This window comes from Pseudonaja textilis, chromosome Z, assembly GCF_049901715.1.
Source record: "Pseudonaja textilis isolate UNSWEBS1 chromosome Z, rPseTex1.2, whole genome shotgun sequence".
Taxonomy (NCBI): Eukaryota; Metazoa; Chordata; class Lepidosauria; order Squamata; family Elapidae; genus Pseudonaja; species Pseudonaja textilis.
Genome location: NC_142008.1, coordinates 26,590,726 through 26,613,130, shown reverse-complemented (window position 1 = coordinate 26,613,130; position 22,405 = coordinate 26,590,726). Strand labels below are relative to the sequence as shown.

At 40.0% G+C, this 22,405-nt stretch overlaps 1 protein-coding gene across 5 annotated transcripts in view; it reads right to left on the bottom strand.

Moving 5' to 3' along the window:
• Window positions 1–22,405, bottom strand: part of ARMC3 (armadillo repeat containing 3) — an 89,858-nt gene that overhangs the window by 54,645 nt on the left and 12,808 nt on the right. For 2 of the 5 annotated variants that reach the window (XM_087916487.1, XM_087916486.1), the window contains exons 2-7: window positions 18,788–18,836; window positions 13,787–13,904; window positions 11,882–12,007; window positions 3,380–3,448; window positions 1,982–2,157; window positions 159–353 (exon numbers count right to left, since the gene is read on the bottom strand). In XM_087916487.1, the coding sequence (XP_087772613.1) occupies window positions 159–353; window positions 1,982–2,157; window positions 3,380–3,448; window positions 11,882–12,007; window positions 13,787–13,904; window positions 18,788–18,835 (732 nt within the window). In that variant the 5' untranslated portion in view covers window position 18,836. The remainder of the gene's footprint in view (window positions 1–158; window positions 354–1,981; window positions 2,158–3,379; window positions 3,449–11,881; window positions 12,008–13,786; window positions 13,905–18,787; window positions 18,837–22,405) is intronic. The other 3 variants (XM_087916488.1, XM_087916490.1, XM_087916489.1) reach the window with 3 other exon arrangements.

The following is a 22,405-nucleotide window of genomic DNA, read 5'->3' as shown; positions in this document are numbered from 1 at the left end:
CAAACTGCTCTTTTAACAAAAGTTTTGTCATTAAAGACATATTTCCTCATATGTAGAACAACTTTTCTTTCATATTAAGTACTGCATTTTTTCACATGCAATTTCTCTCGTTTAAATTGACTGACTAAAATTCATAACTGTGATGTCTTCAAGGATACCTTAGTTTCCAATGTCTTGAAAAGGTGATCTAATCCTTGATTTTCTCTTAACATCACTCTTGTTTCTCTATCAATGGTAATGACACATAAAGTTTTGAGTGCTAACAACTGAATAACTGGGTAGTCAGACTTCAGAAGTTCCAACAAAGGAGGAATTACATTTAATTCGCGTATTGCAGCACGACTTTGAAAATCCTATATTTAAATATCAAATAAAAATAATGTCATTGGGGAAAAAACAATATAAAGCACAATATAATTATGACTGTTACAAAATGAATAGGTTAGTTCAAATACAGTTTAGAGACATTTCTTCAACAGATCAAGCATTGAGTTCCATGTGTTACAAAATATATATTATACAGAACAAAACCCAGAAATGTTTATCTTACAAATAATTCATCTTTAACAGAAAAAAAATCTAACATATTGACACAAAAGGAATAAAAGAAATGCAGTTTGACCATTTGATATGTATTTTAATATCTCTACTTTCTTGTTCTTTTAAATAGCTAAATGTTTTTAAACTGCTTTGTTAAATATTTAAACTTTTCTGATTGTGCAACATTAAAATAGTAAAACTAAAAGTTACTAGTTAGTAACTTACTACTAGAAGTTTTCAAAAGATATCTTTTCTGTGCTTTTTTCTATACAATTTCACTTGTCAGTTTAAACAAGCACCAGGTGCAGTTGTCCTGATATACCTTACAATAAGGATAGATAGCCAAAGAATGGAAACAGCAAAATGTGATTCAGAATAAAGACATGCTCTGATGCCCTAGAAAAGATTGAACTGTGGATTGAATTCATTACAGAGTTGATTCACTTATAACTTGGTCACAACCCTGTTCAATTGGAGCACTTGGATTTAAGCCAATTTGGTACCATTTAAATCAGGAGAGCTAAAGTAACTTAAGTCCCACTGTTTCAGCTTCACTGGATTGTATATTGGGCTATTCGACTTTGAAAAGAACTCTTCTACCAATTTACTATTCTTTTGCTAACCAGCATATGGTGACATTAACACTGATTGTGAAAGTAACTAATTACAATAACCTTCTCCCCCCCACCTTCTGAAAAGAAACTGTCAAAATCATTTACTAAGAGTTTAAAAAGTGTAAAATCATTATGTGTTAGGCAAGAATAATACAAAAATAATACTTATTTCAAATCATCAATAATTGACATTTTTATAGTCTTTTATAGAACTTAAACATTATTCCAGACAATGAAGAAACTATAGATTTTTCTTCTACTGAAAATTATTCTACATTCTTCTACTGAAAATTATTTCCTTTGTAGGCATTTAAATGGAGCATGTTCCGACCTATACTAAACACATTTAATTAACAAATTTAATCAGAATCAATGAGACTTGCCATTTAGTAAATCACCCTAATTCATTCAAGAGACATCTGACATCCAGCCCTTGACAACTGAAAGTAGTAAAACTTTTGTGAGCAGATTCAGATCTGTGGGCATAGTGATACCATTAATCATATTTTACCAAGAATGGGAAACAAAAACATGAATGTTTCTCAATGTTTCTTATAAGTCCTCTTATTCTCCTCCTAATTAACTTACAACCAAAAGTCTTATGGATTAAAATAATGACATCAGCTGTATTAATTGGCAGGGGGAATTCATGAAGCAAACTAGTCCATGTCAGTATGAGGAGATATGAGAAGGATGCATTTAAAAATAAGATGGCAGGAAAAGTTGGGTAAATTAAATGTGGATCAAACACAAATCAGCATATAATATCAGATTCATTTATAGAAGAAGGCATTACTTTCTAATGAAAAATGAAAAGAAATCATCACCTGCACTAGATTATAGATGCATTCCACACAATTCTTCTTAACATCAGGATCAGGACTTCCTAGCAGTCGGATAAGAGGCTCTAATCCACCTTGCTCAAATATTTGTACTTTACTGTTATAATCAACTGACATGTGTACGAGACAAAGGCTGGCAAACTCATGGATGACAACATCTTCTACAAAATATTTAAAAGTGACTGTGATCAAACATTATCCAATAACAAATATGCACATGTTATAAGCAAAATGTTGATGTACTCAATTAAAAGCAGATTGTAATTAATTATTTTCAAGATGTTAAAAATAAATGGGAACACGTATTTATTTAAAATTAACCAAAATATTACAGTCCTAAAAAAATATGTTGCCAAATGGGAATAGGAAGGTTCTATTTTCATTTTTTTTATTTTTTTGCGCAAAGGTTATTGCTTTTATAAACTCTTACACCATGTATGTTATGTTGATTTTATATTTTAGGCAAGCTGCGGACAGTCTTTCAATTGCAGGAATAGAAACTAAGAAACAAGCCAAACAATAACTTGAAAAATAAAGCCATTATCATAAGTAGGTGGAAATGGCCTTGGGAGACAGAGGGAAAGGCAACCATCATGCAAAAGGTATCTCAGTCTACAGAAGGAAAAGGGACATGGGAATCATCTCAAAAGAGACCATCGCTACTTTTCTGGAAATTTAACGTAAAAAAAGGGAGAAGTAGTTTCAGATATGCAAGGTTTTGTTATTACAAACATAAAATAAACAATGTTGGTACTCACTAAACAACTTATTGGATCATTGTTTCAGAGATATTTATTTAAACAGAGAAAAAGAATGGCAAGGGCAAAAATACCCCAATGGCAGTGGGTGCAATTTCTGACTTCCTGGCAACTTGCCTGTGGTGGAACTGGTCCACCCTGCCTACAGGGCAGGACTGAGCTACTTGATCTCCAGATGCTGGCAGCATGGACAATCTACCTGGCCTTCAGAGGGCTAAGACAGAACTGATCTACTGAAAATCTGGGTGGTGGCGTAACAGTGTGGTAACACAGAAGTGACCACAAATTGGCTGAATTACAATCCCACAGGAGTGATGGATTATAGCGATGGATTGTAGTTCGGTAAGTTAGCCCATTTGAGGTATCTTGATTCAAAAATCATTGTTGTATGATGCACTGTTTTGCCCAGTTAAAGGTAATAGCCACAAGAATTTTAGTTGTATGGATAGATGGTTGGTGTTTCTTGTCTGGACTAGAAAGATTGAGACCATGTGACTGAAGCCCCATCTTCTTTAATATGTACTGTGTCATAAGGATATCAATCATCATATGGCTGAAGCTGCTACTTAGAATTTGTTCATCTTCCCAGCAAGTAAGAGAAGCAAGAATTTATGCTGCAAGTTACCTTCTGGTGCCAGACGAGCTATGAATGCACTTGTGACATCAAGCTGCCGTAGTGATTTCTTCACATCAACTATAACAAAGGACATAAAGCAATATATTCTGTTAATTGAAAGAATACAGTATGCTGTCATGACTAATAATGCAAATATAATAGTATTGTTTCATCCTGTAGAGGAGATATTAAAGCATTGGCCTGGAAAAACAACAGTAATAGACTATGTTTCATTTACAGTTGACAGGAAAAATGTTATTTCATGAAATCAGTAAAACTGGATGACAAACCATACTCAATGAGTAGTCCTTAATGGTAGTACATCTACATGGAGAGAAGTGAGTAGTGGGATACCACAGGCTCCATCTTAGGCCCAGTACTCTTCAATATCTTCATAAATGACTTAGATGAGGGAATAAAAGGGGAACTCATCAAATTTGCAGATGACACTAAACTGGCAGGAATAGCCAATACCCCAGAAGACAAGCTCAGGATCCAAAAAGATCTTGACAAACTTAAACAATGGGCCCTATCGAACAAAATGAATTTTAATGTGGAGAAAAGCAAAGTTTTACATTTAGGCAGAAAAAATAAAAAATCAAAGGTACAGATTAGGTGAGATCCGGCTCAAATATAATAATTGTGAGAGGGACCTTGGAGTCGTAGTGAATGATCACTTGAATATGAGCCAGTAATATGCAGCAGCAGCCAAAAAAGCCAATATAATGGGGTTGTATAAACAGAGGCATAGAATCAATATCACATGAAATATTAGTACCACTTTATAAAACCCTAGTAAGACCACGCCTGGAATACTGCAACCAATTTTGGTCACCATACTACAGAAAGATGTCCAGACTTTGGAAAAAGTTCAGAGAAGAGCAACTAAGACGATCAAAGGCCTGGAGACTAAAACATATGAAGAATGGCTGCAAGATTTGGGTTTGGCTAATCTAAAGAAAAGAAGAATCAGGAGCGACATGACAGCAGTATTCCAGTATTTGATAGGCTGCTACAAAGAAAAGGGAGTCAAATTATTGTACAAAGCACCAGAGGGCAGGACAAAAACCAGTGGATGAAAACTAACCAAAGAGAGAAGCAACCTGGAATTAAGAAGAAACTTCCTAACAGTGAGGACAATTAACCAATGGAAAAGCTTGCCTTCAGAAAACATGGCTGCTCTATCACTGAAGGTTTTAAAGAAGAGACTAGACAATCACTTATCTGAAATAGTATAGGTTCTCTTGCTTGAGCAGTGGACTGGACTAGCAGGGTCCCTTCCAGTTCTACTTTACTCTACTCTACTCTACTCTACTCTACTCTACTCTACTCTACTCTACTCATAAGCAAACATCTCTGTCTGATTACAGCTTAGTGCTACTTATGTCAGGGGTGGACTTCAAAAATTGTAGCAAAAGGTTGCTGGGTAGCCGTGGCCATGGTGGGTGTGGTCTAGTCATCGTCCTGCACCACGGTGGGGACGGGGGTATTTTTCCCCTTCCCAGACTTCAGAGGTTTTCCTTGAATCTCTGTGAGGATGAAAATGGCCTCCCCGGATTTTGGAGGCTCCCTGGAAGCCGGAAACTTCCAGGAGCCCCATTTTTCACCCTCCCCAAGCCTCTACATGTGCCGTGCGCTTACCTGCATCCAAAAAAGCTGTGTGGAGACTCCTGGGAGGGTTGGAGTGAGGTTGCCAGGGCCAGACAGAAGTGAGATTTGGGGATTCTCTAAACTTAGCTAGAGGATCTCCTGAACCCCTGCAAAACCCCAGCAGCCCATCCCTGACTTATGTCCTGGAAGCTTGATTATTTTGCCAGATTCAAAGGGGAGTTGGTTCTTACCTGATACGCTTCTTCTCGTAGAGCTGCGCAGAGCATCCAGAGTGGGAGGTGCTCCAGTCTTGGCTCTCACAGGCTGAGCTTGAATTGAGGAACGCTCCTCCCCATCACGTGGTCCCTCGTAGCGTTCCCCAGTTTTGCGAAGACGAGAAGGAAAAGGCCTTATTCTCATCCTAACTAACAACTAATCCATTGGCCGAAACAAGATTCCCCACCAGACGGAACTAAAGGGGTGGGGCTGGATGCTCTACGCAGCTCTACGAGAAGAAGCGTATCAGGTAAGAACCAATGCCCCTTCTCCATAGAGCTGCTGCGAGCAACCAGAGTGGGACATACCAAAGCTTGGCGAGTCCTACGGGAGGGATCCTGTCTGGTTCGGAATCTCCTCTGGAACCTCAAGGACCCGTTGAAGGACCCGCCTGCCAAAAGAGGCCTCAGCCGAGGCGAACACATCAATTTTGTAATGCCTGATAAAAAGGGACGGGGATGCCCAGGTGGCAGCTTGGCAGATATCGGTTATTGAAGCTTGCATGGCCCATGCGGCCGAGGTAGCCGCGCTCCTGGTGGAGTGTGCAGTTATGCCAGGGGGAACAGGCAGGGCCTGTGCCTGGTATGCCTTAGAAATGGCGGCCCTAATCCAGCGGCCAACAGTGGTAGGTGACACTTTGTGACCGAGCGACTTGGGTTGGAAAGACAGAAATAATGCCACTGACTTCCGGAAGGGCTGGGTGCATCTGATGTAGATCCTTAGGGCACGCCGCACATCAAGAGTGTGCCACTGTCTCTCCCTTTCCCGAGAAGGTCTAGGGCAGAAGTTCAGGAGGATGAGCTCCTGAGCTCTGTGAAAAGCTGAGTTAATCTTGGGTAGGAAGGTGGGGTCAGGTCAGAGAACAACCCTATCCAAATGGAACACACATAAATCCTTTCTGATGGACAGGGCTGCTATCTCCGAAATCCAGCGAGCAGATGTGATAGCCACGAGAAACACAGTCTTGAGTGTCAGGAACTGGAGGGAGGCCTCCCTGATGGGTTCGAAGGGAGGCTTGGTAAGGGAAACGAGGACCCTATTGAGATCCCAGGTGGGATAGTAGTGGACAGTAGGGGGGTGCAGATTGGAAGCTCCCTTAAGGAAGGCCCAGATACGGGGGTGATGAGAGAGGGAACCCCCACTACCGGTGGGAATAATGGTTGCCAGGGCCGCGACCTGCCATCTTAGGGTGTTAGGGAATAGCCCCTTGTTAAGGCCCTCTTGAAGAAAATCCAGGACCTGTGCAATGGAGGGAGAGAGGGGATTGATCTGGCGTTTGTGGGACCAATTACGAAAGGCGACCCATGTGGCGTTGTATATTCGTGTGGTCGAGGGCCGTCTGGCTGCCAGGATGGTGTCTATGACCTGGTTGGAGAACTTCTCCCTCCTTAAGCGGTCCCGCTCAACCTCCAGAGGGCTAATTGGAGCCATTGGGGCTTCGGATGTGCAAGTGGGCCCTGGGACAGAGAAATCTTGTTGGGTGGGATCCTCCAGGGGGGGGGCCACTGAGAGGTTGCGGAGGTCCACAAACCACGGACGTCTGGGCCAATAGGGGGCCACCAGAAGAATTTCCGCTTGCTCCAGGATCAGTTTGTGGATGACCCTGGGGATAAGGGCCAGGGGGGGAAGGCATAGAGAAGCCCTGGGGGCCAGGAGCAACGCAGGGCGTTGTGGTTCTCCACCCCGTGAGAGGGGTACCTGGAGAAGAACCTTGGTAGCTGGGTGTTGAGGGGGGATGCAAAGAGGTCCACCTTGGGAAGGCCAAAGATTGAGGCTGCCTCCCTGAATAGGGATGGGTGGAGATGCCATTCCGCTTGGTCTAGGGTGGCTCTGCTGAGCCAATCTGCTTGGATGTTTAGAGCCCCCGATATATGGTCTGCCTTGATGGATGACAGGTTTGCTTCCACCCATCGGCAAAGGCGTTCGGCTTCTCTCATGAGCCGTATCGATTGGGTGCCCCCTTGCCTGTTGATATGGGCTTTGGCCGTGACGTTGTCCGTAAAGACCAGTATGTGGCGCCCGCGTACCTGAGGTAGGAAACTGCGAAGTGCCAGGTAAACGGCGTGGAGCTCCAACCAATTTATGCTGCAGAGTCGTTCTGTTGTCAACCATCTGCCCTGGGACGACAGAGAGTGGACGTGAGTGCCCCATCCGAATAGGCTCGCGTCTGTGGTGAGGGTCAGCTGGTTGGGCTCTTTGAAGTAGTGGCCCTTGTTGATGGCCGGTCTGGTCCACCAGAGGAGGGACGTGAGGACTCTTGGAGGGACTCTGACCAGGAGCCTTGAGTTGCTCCTTCCTGATCGCTGATACGGAAGCAGGAGCCATTGAAGGGATCTGGTGTGAAAACGGGCCCAAGGAATAACAGAGATACATGAAACCAACTTGCCTAACAATTTTGACAAGTCTAACAGAGAAACCTTTTTTGCACGCCTAATAAGCTTAATAGATTTTTGAATGCTAAGGAGTCTTTCCGGGGACAGGAAGACCAGCTCCTGAATAGTGTCAATCACTGCCCCCAGATGGGTTAGCCGGGTAGAAGGGGAAAGATGACTTTTTTTCCAATTTATCAGAAACCCGTGGTCCTGAAGGGCAGCAAGGGTGAGCTTGGTGTCTCTCTCTGCCTGATCTTTTGAGGAGGACTGGATGAGGATGTCATCCAGGTAGCAGTGGAGACGGACTGGGAGGGATCTAAGGTGGGCTGCCAGGGCCGCCAAGACCTTGGTGAAGGCCCTGGGAGCGGAAGACAGTCCAAAGGGAAGCGCGACATACTGGAAGTGTTGTTTGTTATAGGAGAAGCGTAGAAACTTGTAGTGAGAGGGTCAAATTGCGATGTGCAAGTACGCCTCTGAGAGGTCAATTGAAGTGAGCCAGTCCCCTCGTCTGCTTCCTAGAGTATTGATTGTAACGTGTGCATTTTGAATTTGCGGGGGGCCAGAAAACGATTCAGTCTTTTTAAGTCTAAGATAGCCCTCCAACCCCCCGAGTGTTTGGGCACTACAAACAGATGGGAATAGAAACCTCGTCCTCGTTGAGCGACGGGGATGGGTTGAATAGCTTTTATGTCGAGGAGGTGACTGATGGCTGCGTCCATGAGGGCCCGCTTGACAGGGTCTTTGGAGGGGGGGAGGACATGAAGAAGTCAGGAGGGGGGGACTGGAACTCAAGGGCAAGGTCAAAACGGACCGTGTCCCTGACCCATGCATCAGTAGTAGAGACCTCCCATTGGTTGGCGAAGTACTTGAGACGGCCACCGATGGGGAGGGAGAGGGTTAAGTCATCTGGAGTGCCGAAAGGGCTTGCTCCCAGATCCCTGGAAGGGCCTTTTATAGGAGCCACCCCTTCTGGACCTCTCGGAGGACTCGGCCCGATCTTGTGATGGGGGTGGCGGTAGGAGGGAGATCTCTGGTATCTGGGGGAAAGGAGGTCTGGAAGGAGGAACGAAAGGATCCTTGTCGAAAGGGGGGGCTCTGGAGTCGGACCTCCGAAAAAGAGAGGGGAGGTATTTGCGCTTGTTACGACTCTCAACCAGCAAGGGATCAAGGACCGGACCAAATAATTTACCTCCCGAAATGGGAGCGGATGCCAATTTCACCTTGTTTTTAATGTCCGCTTGCCAGTGGCGGAGCCAGAGCAAGCGGCGAGCTGTGACCTGCGAGGATATGGCTCTGGTGGAGAATTTCACAGCCTGATAAGTGGCATCGGCCGAGAACTCGGCCACGGCCGTGAGCTTCGCAATGTCCTGATGCGCCCTGAGATTGGACGCGGGGACATGTTGCTTTAGCTGGCGGAGCCATCTGATTGAGGATCTGGTGAAGAAAGATGCAGCCGTGGCCGATCTAATGGCCCAGGCGTTGGATTGGTGGGCTCGGCGTAAGGCCAGCTCAGCTTGCTTGTCTTCTGGTTTCAGGGCCTCTAGAGCATCGCCAGGGGTCGAGGAAGAAGCCAAACCCATGATGGGTTCGTCAACCGTGGGGGGTCTAACAGAAGAGAGAAGTCAGGGTCAAGGTTGAAAAAGTGTTTGTCCTGACTGGAGGGGGCTGGAGGCGCCCGTGTAGAGGCCAGTTGCTTGGAAACCAGATCGGAAGATAGGTGGGACCGGAATGACTTTGGTCTCTACTACTGGCTGACTAAAGATGGAGTCATGGCCCCCCGAGGTTGCGGGTTCAGGGGGGGGCTGGGAGATCAGGCCGGAGATATTTTTGGCCTTGAAAAGGATGGACCTGAACAGATGTGGCTTGAACAACCCCACAAAGGTGGGCTGGTCCGGGGTGAGGCCTTCATCCTCTGACATCTCCCCCTCCATTGGGTCTGCCCCCGAGAGGGGTTCGCTATAGATCATGGACCCCAAATCAAGGTCCTCCTCTTCCCCGAAATGGATCGGGTCCCCTTGATCGTGTTCCTGCTCCTCCTCCTCTACCCCATGAGAGAGAGGCAGTTCCCTCTGGGAGAGTACCTGACCATGTGAAGCATCCAATCTGGGGAGAGATCTGACGGATGGAGCCTGGACTTCAGAGGCTGCAGGCCGAGGGGCCGGACCAGCCATCTGCTGGAGACCATGCGTGATTCCCTGGCGGATGGCAAACTCCATCCAAGATCTCATTTTCTCAGGGATTTCGACCATGGAATCTTCCTCTGGTTCCTCCTGGCGCAAGCCAGCAGCAGTGGGGGTGAAAGTAGCTTCAGGAGCTTGTCTAGGCGCCGAGGCCGAGGATTGAGCAGGCGAGGGAGGAGGGGGGGTTGGGTGGAGGTTGAGGGCGTGGCGGGGGGAGGGCCAGAGGCACAGAGCCTGACTCCCTAGACCACCTGTCTATTTCCCTCTCCAATGCCTTGTGGCGTCTGAGGGCACCCTTCTGTGAGGCTTTGGAGGTCTCCTGTGCCTGTTTGCGCAGGTAATGCATTTTGGATTTGGCCTTCAGAGAAGGTCCACGTGAAGAATTGTCATCTGCCATCTGGAAAAAAACTGGAAAAAATTATTTAAAGTTAGTAAGAGACGGTTGGCTCATCTGATTGCGACCTACACCAAAGGCCGGGTATCACAATGGTTGTTTCATGCCCCCCTTTTAGTGAAAAAAAATTTTTTTTTGTTTATATATTTCATTGAATTTAATCATTTCCCTTTTTTTTCTCTTTCCTTCTTCTTTGTTTTTTTTTTAAAAAAAAAAACGAAATGAAATTGAGATATATAAAGAAATTGGGCCTATTGCCCTTTCGGTTTCATTGCTACTCTTATTAGTGCACTCTGAGTTGCTCCGGAAGAAGAGAGCAGCAGTTGTAAGGTACAGAGGTAAACCAATCAGCCGAAACGAATGCCAGGCCTGAGAAAAAATATAATGGCCTACAGCAGCTGCCTCCCCAGGCAAAGACCGGGGGGTTGAAAAAGCGCTGCTACCTCGCCAGCTGAAAAACGGCTGCGGAGCCAACGGACCTTGTGGAGGCTCGGGAACCCTCGAAAAGACCCTGAGGGAACGAGCGACGGCTTTAAGCAGTCCCCGGGGATCTGCCTAGTGAGAATAATTTATCAACGCAGCCTGGTTGCACTGTTAGACAAGGGCCCAAAATGGCGGCCGGCCACGAGGCCGTGCCCAAAATGGCGGACGCCACGCAGCACCCAAAATGGCAGCCGCGAGTTGCGAGAGGGGCTATCAGCGGTGGATTACTCTCCCGGCACTGAGGAGGCCTATGAGGGCCCGAAAACGGGAGGAACAGGGGGTAGATAGATCTCCCCTGGTTATGGGCATTCAGTGGGGGGGAAACAACCGATCGAGGCAGGAACGAAACAGCGCTCAACGGTAGAGCGAACGAAGCGGAAGGCAAGGGGGGGGGACGCCAGCTACACGAAGTGCTGGAATTCTGCCCAAAGGAAAGGATTAAGACCCCCCCTCCCAGGATGGGGGAACTCCCCTAGGGAGCTATAGACCCCAAGGCAACTGCGCAGAAATAACCAAATTAAAAGGTCCAACCTGGAGAAGAAATCCTACTGAGAAATCCTGAATCGGCCAAGAGCTTGAGAAAACACAGCCTGACTGTCACGAGGCTGAGCTAAAACTGGGGAACGCTATGAGGGACCACGTGATGGGGAGGAGTGTTCCTCAATTCAAGCTCAGCCTGTGAGAGCCGAGACTGGAGCACCTCCCACTCTGGATGCTCACAGCAGCTCTATGGAGAATATTGCTATTAGCTTTTTATAACATTAATAAATACAAGGAAATAAGCATTTTATTACTTTCAATTTTAATTAAATTAAAGCTTACACCAAATAAAGTTCAGTTTTCTCTCTGCTCTCGCCTACTTTCTGAATTTGGCTATGCCCACTTCTTGGAATGAAGCTCTTTACAGGACTCCTAAAGGCCAGGGTTGCTTATGCTGAAGAAGTTGCATGCTCAACTTATTTGATAGTAAATTCCTCAGGTCTTGTACATTTTTGTTCTCTCCATAGACCTTCTTTACATTTTTTCTCTTTTCAGGTTACTCCATTCTTATAATACAACAGTTCAAAGTTAACTTTGTTAAACCCAGTGAACTATTTTTAATGTTGCTTAGCAGAAACATTAGACATACTACAATTTCATAGTTTATATCAGTTTAATATGTGTTAACAGTTTCACAATGCATAATACTGCCCATGTTTCTAAAGGAAACTCTTACTATGAGATGCCATGATTCCGATTACCATGGTAGCATTTCTGCGAACAGTGGGATCTTCATGTGTAACTAATTTAAATAAAGGTTCTAATGCTCCAAGTTCAAGAAGTGTCAGCTTGTTTTCTTCACCTAAAAACAATTGTTAATTATATTTAATTTCAAATTTCTCTAATAATCATTATAATAACTTAATAAGTTTTCGATTTAACAGATCGATGGGGGAAAGTGTTCATAAAATAAAATGAAAAAAAAAATTAAACCTGAATATATTTTACACAAGTCTTTTAGATATTTTATGCACTTTATGTAAGTGTAAAAGGCATATGGGATTTTATACATGTGCAGAATCATGCTCTTGTAGACAGGTTTTGTCCATTGCTACTTAGTTTGTCCGATAAACTCCTTAAAATCAAGATTTACTGTAACAATAGTAGTAACTGTAGAAGAAGAAGAAAATAACAATATTAAAGGATGAACTACCTTGAAACAGAAAAATGTTACATGTGTCTGTCAAGGTCACATTTTTTTTCACTGCAATGAACCAGCAGTAACCTAGCTAAGGCACATAGATGATAATAATAATATGCATGAACAATAGTAATTAATAATAAGATGAAGAAATAATGGACACCTAGTTAGTTGCTGCAAGAAGATTACATAGCTGATTACAAACAAATAGCATGACAAAGTAGCAACAATTGTGCATTGAAATCTCTGCAAGAAATATCATTTGCCTGTAAGCAACAATTACTGGGACCACAAAATAGACAAAGTAAAAGAAAATGAAGAAACTAAACTGCTCTGGGATTTTCAAATTCAAACAGATGAGTATCTGCTATGTAACATTCTAGATTTAACAACTGTCAATAAAAAAGGCAAAATAGTCTGGAGAGTGGTTGTTCAGTACCTAGAAATAGTAGAATAGAAAGAGAATAGCAATAGCAATAGCACTTAGACTTATATACCGCTTCACAGTGCTTCACAGCCCTCTCTAAGCAGTTTAGAGAGTCAGCTATTTGCCCCCAACAGTTTGGGTCCTCATTTTACCCACCTTGGAAGGATGGAAGGCTGAGTCAAAGATTTGCAAAAAAGAAGCAGAGCAAAAGAAAGAAAAGATAATATAGGTGACTTGGGTGCAAAAAAACCATCACCAGTCAATTGCAAAAGGCACTTTTATTTGGAACAATAAAATGATATGTTTAACACCATCATACAATAGCATCTCCCTGTTCTAAGTCAATAGATGGACAAAAATGCCAGTCTAAACATCTAGCTGACTGCATGACAAACTATAATATGTTTTACTTGGCAATAGCTTACACCTTGCAATGATAGCTTTATCACCATCAACAACAATATAGAGGGCCAATTTGGTTTAGTGGTTAAGCCACTAGGATAGAAATAGGAAAACCATAAAATCCCACTTTAGGAAAGGAAGCCAGCTGGGTGACTTTGAGTCTGTCAGTTTCACTTAACCCAATGCATCCCACAGGATTCTTTTTGTGGAGAAAATGAGGAAAGGGTATTAGATATGTTCTAATGTTCACAATTAGAAATGTTTTATTTATAAAAATAATAAGGTGGGACATAAGCTAACAAATAAATAAACATGTGCCTATCCCAGATCCTTAAAAAGGACTCAATGTGGATTAAAATGGCAGATTAAGTCTAAACATCTGGCTGAATGTGCAACTAACCATAATAAATTGATTAGATTTTCCTTGCTGTTCTTTATCTGGAAGAGGTTGCTTATATGTCAGAAGCTCCCATAACATAGTTTTATATTACACTATGTAACTCTATATATTGTCTTGCATAGTGCTGGCATTTAAATATTAAACAAATAGGAATTATTCATATAAATATTTAGTAATTAATAAACAGGTGGAACATGATAAAAGAACAAACCTTTTAATGCAAACTTATACAGAGCTTCACATGCTTTATATAGCACTTCCTCTTCAGGAGAACTGAGCATCAGTACCACTGTTGCAGCTTTTTTGCTTTCAACTGACAAAGGATCGAACTAGAGAACCAATAGTAAGGATATTAATGTAAGACGGTGTTATAAAGTTCAGTGCCATAGATATTTACTGATAAATATAAGGCAACCATTGAACATATCTTTTGAAATTACAGTATATAATAATATACTTACATACCAGTAAATACTATACTTAAAAAAATATCTTACAGGAGGGATTCAATTGTTTGTAACTTTAACAGCAACTTAATGAAGGTTCCATTTTCCTTTCCCTTATTCTCCATGCAAGGAAATTTTGGAAATAGAAGACTGAAATGCGTGCTTGCAGTGGGCTATTGAAATGTGACTGGACTTGGCCACAAATAGCCTACCTCTAAAATATGGATGAAAAGGAGATGAACAATAATTATTCCCCCCAAAAAGGACAGATGGAATTCAAATCCCACAAATTCAACATTTAGCTTAGAAATTTCCTCCAAACTGGCTCTTTCTCCTATTCATAGGAAATCCACAGAGCACATATAATACGAGTTTTGGAAATTGTAATGATATATATCAATCAGTAATTCTGAAAAAGAGATGGCGATGAAATGGATTCTATGACAAATTAATTCTAAGATTTTGAGATCAGTAAGTTTTTTCAAAAAAAAAACCCAAGAACATTTGTTGCTGATCTGGCTATAGGCAACAAACCTAGCAAGAAAGAACTTACAGATTTGATCAAACATAAAAAATTCAATTATAAAATACCATGAACATGGACAATTTTTACTAAAATACATCATAATATATTTTACTCAAGTAATTCTCTGCATCCTACATAAAGGGTCAGAAAAGCCAAATATAACAGCATTGTACATGATTCGGTGAAAAGCCCTGCTCAGTGTACTAAAAACAGGTTACTAGGGATGCAAAAAGTCTGAAGAAGAAAGGAAAAGAAATAGTACAGGAAAAATGCAATTGTATTACAAAACCCTGCAGTGCACTTTTATGTGGAATCCATGGGCCAGACTGATCAGATCAACTCAAAAAGAACATTCCTATCAAGTGGCAAAAAGGATATCAAGCATGACAACTCAGATGACAGAAATTCTCAGAAGTTTTCATTTGAAAACTCCTATTTGTACCAGTAATAATAGCCTCAAAGGAAACAAGAAATAATGGGATCAGATGGATAGGCTGAACAGGCTATACAATTTTCTTTTCTTTTTTTTAATGATATAAAGTTCAGATATGCTACATAAGTGAATCATAGTGTCATAGAGCTGAAGAGCTATTTAGGCCACCAGGTCCAACCCCCTGTTCAGTGCAGAAATCCAAATTAAGCAACCCCAACAAATGGTTGTGAAGCTACCACTTAACTAAAGCTAGGAAAGGAAAACTCACACTCTCCTTTGGTAGATGAGTCCTTTGTTGAATCGCTCTTACTGATAGGAAGTACTGCCTTTGTGCATTTATGACCATTATTCTGTACAATGAGACAACAGAAAATAGGATTTGACCTAATTCTGTGTAACATATCTTCAGTTGTCTCATCTCAAGGCAAAACCTCCCTAATTTCCTTGCTATGTCCTTGTTAGAATTAGCTTCAGTCCCTCAATTATCATCAGTGCCTTTCTCTAGACTTGTTTCAATTTGTATGCCAGAATTGGATATAAAATTCAAGGTCTGGATCTAACTGGTACAGAATATAGTAGACCTATTATATCTCATGATCCAGAGACTAGATTTATTGTGATTTAGCCTGTAATTGCATTTATCTTGATCCCAACTAATGTACACCTTGAGTTTGTTTCATAGCTGATGGATTTTGATTTAGATCTTGAGGAACTTTGCAATAGTCAAATCACTTCTTACTAGGTATGTATAGAATTGAAGACAAAAGAAATATAGAGGCCAACAATAAACAAATATATTAGGGCTACAGTAATTATAAAAATACAACGAAACTGGATTTTAAAGAATATAGAATACAGCTTGTAGAAAATAGATAATTAAACTATAGATTTACTAAAAAGATATTAATTTCTAAAATAGATGAAAGCATTTATAATTGTACAATTCCCTTTTCTTTGTAAGCTTTCTTTGTAATGTTTAGTCTTGTTTGGTATTGAAGGGAGATAAAAATAATCAACTGTCCAAGTTTCTGATGCTTTATGTCAATCTGATTATTTGTATACAGAAAAGAATCTGCAATAGCCAATCCTTCTTTTCTCACTCTATGAAGCTGACAACATCTACCAACCCACAATGAAACAGAATGGTAGATAATAGCATGGGTCATTTTTGCCAACTACAAGCAGTGTGATAGCCTAATGATAAAGACACTCATCTCTGATTTGGAAGGTTGAGAGTTCAATCCTAAGTAGTGGCAAATCTTTCTCTTTTATGACCCAAAGAAAAAATATCTGCTGCTAACTCCACAGGGGCAGCAGGGTCATCTGGACCATAAATGCTCAGGTCCAGCCAGTCAACCCAACTCTACCCCAAATTAAGGGACTATAGGCTGTAAAAAGGAAAAAAATCTTACAAACAGCTTTTGTTAAAACCCAAATGGAAGTATTTTCTGAGTCTGGGGATCAGACACATTGTTTTACATTGGTTCAAATCCTTCCTCAACAACTGGTTCCACTGTGAGGTAACTGGGGAGGAGAAATTGACCCAGTGATACTCCTCTGTGAGATGCCACAAATATTAGTATTCATCTCCTTTTATTTATAATCAGTATGAAGCTGCTGGGGGAGATCATCCAGCAGCTCAGGATCCAGTATCAATATACTGATAATACCCAACTATAACCAATCCTGGCCTCACTGGAGATGGTTCCAAAATCTTGTCTCAGTGTCTGAAAGCTAGGAATGTCTAGTACTGAAGCTTGGAATGTATTTTCCCATGATCAGGTCAGCCCTCTGAACAGTCTGCTGGAGATTTTAACATTATTAGCTTTCCAATTTACTAGATCTGCCTGCATGACATACTAAAACATATTAAGATTGGATTAATGCACCAACTACATCCAGATCGTGGACAAAGTTTTACCATAAGCTATCACCATAACTTGGTTTGTTACTTACCCCAAAATGATACCATTTATATTACTATGGTATAGCATATATTTTATCATTTTGACAAAACCTTCTGATTCAGTAGATACTAGATTCAAATGCACCTGATAGGATAGAATTTTTAAACAAGTATTACATAATAAGTATTTAAAAGGCTGGATGATACTTAGAAGTAATATGATTCTTCTGAATACCTCATTTGAATAATCAATTAAAATAATGTATGTAATTGACCATAAAAGATACAGGATAAAATTTACTATTTACTAATAAATATACTGTAATCATTCATGCTACAAGCATTCTACAAGATGTCTCCACACAACTGCATGTTTGAAAAAAACCCCACTGTATTTAAATACAGTTGATAGGTGGAAAGGAATATAAATTATATGAATAATAAACAAGACAGCATTGTGAAGTTCATTTCCACAGGGTTTTTTTTAATAATGAAAAAGAGCAATGTATTACCAGATGATTTGTTACTGAAATTTAAGCCTATATAGATTGAGTATTAAAATTGTTTGTACCTCAACATAAATGCTAACCAGCCAGTTTGGGTTTATTCAACAAATCATGTTTAACACAATAAAGGCTTAGGACAAGATATAAACTCATACTATTGTACTGAATCAGATTTAGTGATTTAATCTTACTGCTATCAATTAAATCCTAATACATATTTTCTTCCTTAATGGACTTTTGATGAAACAACAATGGGAAAATGAAAGAAATCTAAAAATGGAGCACAACAACATCTGAAATTCTTGAATAGGGAAATTCTAGAGTAGGGAAATATTAAAAGCCTGGCATATTTTGAGTAGAACTCTATCTCTACTTAAGATTTTGTTTTTCTTTTGTATCCACATTTTTTATTATTTTTTTCTTCTTGGATATCAACTAATAGTCCAATTTGGCCATGTTGGGGATTGAAACACATCCATGAAAAAGAGCTAAATGGAACTGAACAGCCAGTCTATGCTTCAGACAAAACTAATGAATTACTAATTACTATTCTTCATGGGGAAAAAACAGGAAAATCCTTTTATTGCAAGAGATAATGCAAGATAAACTTGTACACAAAGGATTAGCTAAGTGAAAAAATCCTTTTAAATCTCTACAGATGAAGTGAGAATATTTAAATCTTGCTCATTCTTTCAATGAATATTAGAAGCAAGGTCTATAAAGAACTAGTCAATGAAGAAGAATATTTGTAGCTAGGGTTGAAATGAGGGTCCTCGGATGCTCTCTGAGCCTGCTTGTGTTTTTGCAGATGTTTCTTTTGAAGATGTAATATTCATTATGTTTTACAGACATAAGGAATATTTTTGTAAGAAAACAGTTTAGAGAACACCAAGGATCCCCTGAAAGAAAAAAAAATCTTCTACTGTTAATCCTAGCAATTTAGCAAAGCTATGAACACAATATCTTTACAAAACCTACACTTGCAACAAATCTGTTGAGATCCTCTTCTAGAACATATCAAATTCATAATTAAAAAATACAGGTTAAAAAAAAACACCTCCCATAAATCAGCAGCTGGACATTGGATGATAAAAATATAGATGATAACAGAAAAAGAAGTATTTTGTGTGCAGTTATCTCTTTTAAAATACAAAATAATATGGAAGACTGACATTTCACAATTTGATGCCCTGCCTTACAGACAGAATACACTATTCTTCATGAAATCAATGTGATTTTCCCCTTGCTTTTTAAACATAAAGACGGAATATGGTTATGTTTGTATGGTATTTTTAGAAATCAAAGGGAAGTAAGTAGGAGTAAAAGACTAAAGAAAACTAAAACTGCATATTGAAATTGTGAAACATTTTTATGAGTACTGCTTTATAAACTTACCACATCCTTTGGAGGAGGCTCAACTTCCTTTTTTATCTTTTTACCCATTCTAAAAACAAACAGAACAGCAGGAATAGTCAGTGAATAGTCAGTGAGTACATTTTATATTTTTAATTGAATTCATACCATATATAAAAACATTGCTATAAAGTAATGAAAAATTCCTAAATTAACAAGATCTGTACATTCAAGTTAGGAAATAGCACTGGGTATTTTATACACATTTTTAAAAACCCAGAGCGTATCCATATATCTTCAGTTGAGCTCAATTCCTGGTGAATATAGAGCATTACAGAAATATCTGCAATTGTTTTCTTCCAGGATGATTTGTTTTGTTTTGTTTAAAAAAATAAACTTTCCAATCTAATGTACAGTCCAGCAATTTTCTAGGCATCTCAATTTCAAATAATAATCAGGTCTGATCCTATTTAGCGTTTAAGAGAAGCCAGAACTACTACCTCCTCTCACCATGACTAAACAGGTTTTGTGTGTGTGTGTATGTGTGTGTGTGTGTGTGTGTGTGTGTATGTGTGTGCATGTGTGTGCCTGTGTCTGTGTGTTTGCTTATTATATTTTTCTAATGTTGCTTTCATTATTAGATTTATTTCAGTAAATATTCATGTTTAATTACGGGCCTATGTGAATTCACACAAACCTACCTGCACTTTTAGCATCAATATAGCACATTAATCACAGCCCAGGCAAAGCTGAAAAAGTAAACATCCTGATAATTATGAGACACAGACTTCTGCAAATCATTTCATGTGGCCCTCTCTGAGTCGGTTTCTTACTACTACAAATCTATCAGATGTTTTGTGTGCTATTACAGGTGTCCATGCTGGTCATTGACCAAAATAAAGATAGACTGATTGATTTTTCATGGTGTTTTGACATAGCATTGATTAAAATAACAACAATAAATTTCACTTTTTATTTGCCCTTAGATAGGTAACTATAATTTCCTGAGTTTGCTCACTCATAAATTATCAACTAGATATGAAAAAATGAATATTCTGCTTCTGAAAAATATGGATTTATGTAACTCTAAGAGTGGAAAATTGAAATTACAATTATGTAAAGACACTTAATTTAAAATTGTACAACTGAATTATCCAGACTGCCAATCTTTTGTTCCTATTTATATGTGAATTTAATAAGCATCTAATACATCAATATGAACTGGTTAGACATTTTGTTTATAAAAGATAAGATGTAAGTTGATACGGTAGTGATAGAAAATCAAATTTTTACTTCATAATTTTGTTAAGAAGATTGAATCATATTCTTTCTAAATATGCTCCACAGCTAAATCATACAAAAGATTTCCCCAAAACTTTCAAATTTAATAACTATTAAAAGGCATTAATATCTGTAGAGCAAACATTAATACATTAAATCATCTCAAAAGCCATGGGATTAATCAGCTTTTGATTTTACTTATAACTGCAGTGCTTTTAACTAATGATCCAAATAAATTCCCTTGGTGCCCCGCCCCTTCACTTTGCTGGCTGAGTAATTCTGGGAGTTGAAGTCCACAAATCTTAAAGTTGCCAAGGTTGGAGACCCGTGGCCTAGAGGAAGCCATGTCAGTTTTTATCAGGTATGCAGGAAATAAATAGTCCTGCAAATAATTTAAAAATGATATTTATCAAGCAGTACTTTGAAGGTAATAATCATAATGTCGAATTGCATCTGGAAGTCTACATGCAACCACTGTAACTCATGAAGTAACCGTGTTACACGTGCATACCAAATATAAACATAATTACTTATGCTGCTGCTTTCTGAAGTCTTCAAAGACAATTCCATGTAGAATATATTGTAACAACCCAGAGGTATATGGATTATGAGTATTATCTTTCAACCCAGCAATGGGTGAAACTAGTGCACAAGATTCGTGTGAAAGCTGTTCAGGCCATGGTTTTCACTTATTCTTCTAGCAACTGTTGTCAGCCATCAAGGACACGACATTGTTCACTGGGTCTCTTTAGGGAAGTGAGTGAATTCCATACAGAATAGATGGAAAATCTCCAGATTCACAAGACTTCAAAATTCATAGCCGCTCAGTGTTGATACTGTTTAGCTAGAGATACATATCTTAACTCATGCCAATGGATGGCCCAGTAGCCTCATTAAACAGATATTAAATAGTAGGAGGAAAACAAGAAATATACCATCCCATGAATTATCCCAATTTCTTTCCTGCCGTGGATTATCCACAACCATGATCAGTATCTTCTCAATATTCTACCTAGGCCTAAAACCCAGATGATTCAATTAACTGGCTTCCCACCAATCTGTCTAAAACTGTCTGATCATTTTATCCACAACCTTTTCCAAAAAAAAAAAAAGAGAACGTTGGAATTGGACTGGAAATTGTCCAAATCATTGGAGCCACAAATGGCTTCTCCAGAAGGGTTCAAACCACAGCCTCTTTAAGCAAAAATGAAATCAGTCCTCACTCAAGGATAAATACACCATCACCTGAATCCCAACACACACCACTTCTTGATCAACCACCAAAGGTATGGGTTTTATAGACAGGTATTCATAGCTCTCATGATCTTCTCCACTTTCTAAGACCGATGTTTGAAATGCTTTGCAAAGTTTCATGGGAAGGCCATAACTTAGCTAATTCAACAGGAACTGCACAGCTACAGTCTCAGCTCTGAGTGAAGAGGTTTTATTCAATAGATACTTCAAAAGATATAATAATCCTTCAAATGATCTTCTGGCCCAAATCTCCATAGGAGAAATGGCTTACCTTAAATCAGGAGTGGACAATTAATTGCCCCTCCCTTTACTGTCCCTTTCCTGCTCAATGGGTACATATTAAACAGGGACAGTTACAGTTTCAGATGTGGCCAGTGGACTGTAAAATGCAATTTGTCCATAAAATAACAATGGAAAAAATACCTCAGGGTTTGGTTGCTTTTCTGTTTGCTTTTTTTGTATAGCATAATTACCATGGTGTAATTATTAATAATAGCATTTACCTATATTTGGTTACATTTGCTTTTCATGATTCAACATCATTACAGGCATTTCTTTTGCTAGCCCCCAGTTCCTCATACCCAAATGAAAAACAATAAATATTTTGTCATCTCCTGTCCAAGAGAACCAACCACTGCCCTTTAAAACCATTAAACATACATCCAGGTCCAACTTCATCTGGTACTATAGATATAAATAATAGAAAGCACTGACAGTAGTGGGAGCAGGAAGCTGAAAGTTCACTTCTAATGGTACCACATGAAGAAAGCAAGACGGCCACTGTTCAAGCTGATGAACTCTGCAGTAGCTAGCATCCAACATGGCCATTGATGTTGATCCTGTTCCCATTGCTGTTTCCTCATGACACCCATTTGCTCCAGGCCCTTGGGAACACAGGGAGGAAACAGGAGTTTTGCAAAAAGAATGCCTCAGCCTAGAGAATAGGGGAAGCATGAGAAAGTGACTCTAACTTAATTATAGTAGGTATAGATTGATCTGGAAAACAGCTTTAGCAAACTTTCAGTATTCTATACTTTACCTTACTAGCCATAAAGTTTTTTTTTCCAGAAAGGCAACTAATTCTTGTTTCTTGAATTTGTCTGCCTCTCTAAGGGCTTGGCTACC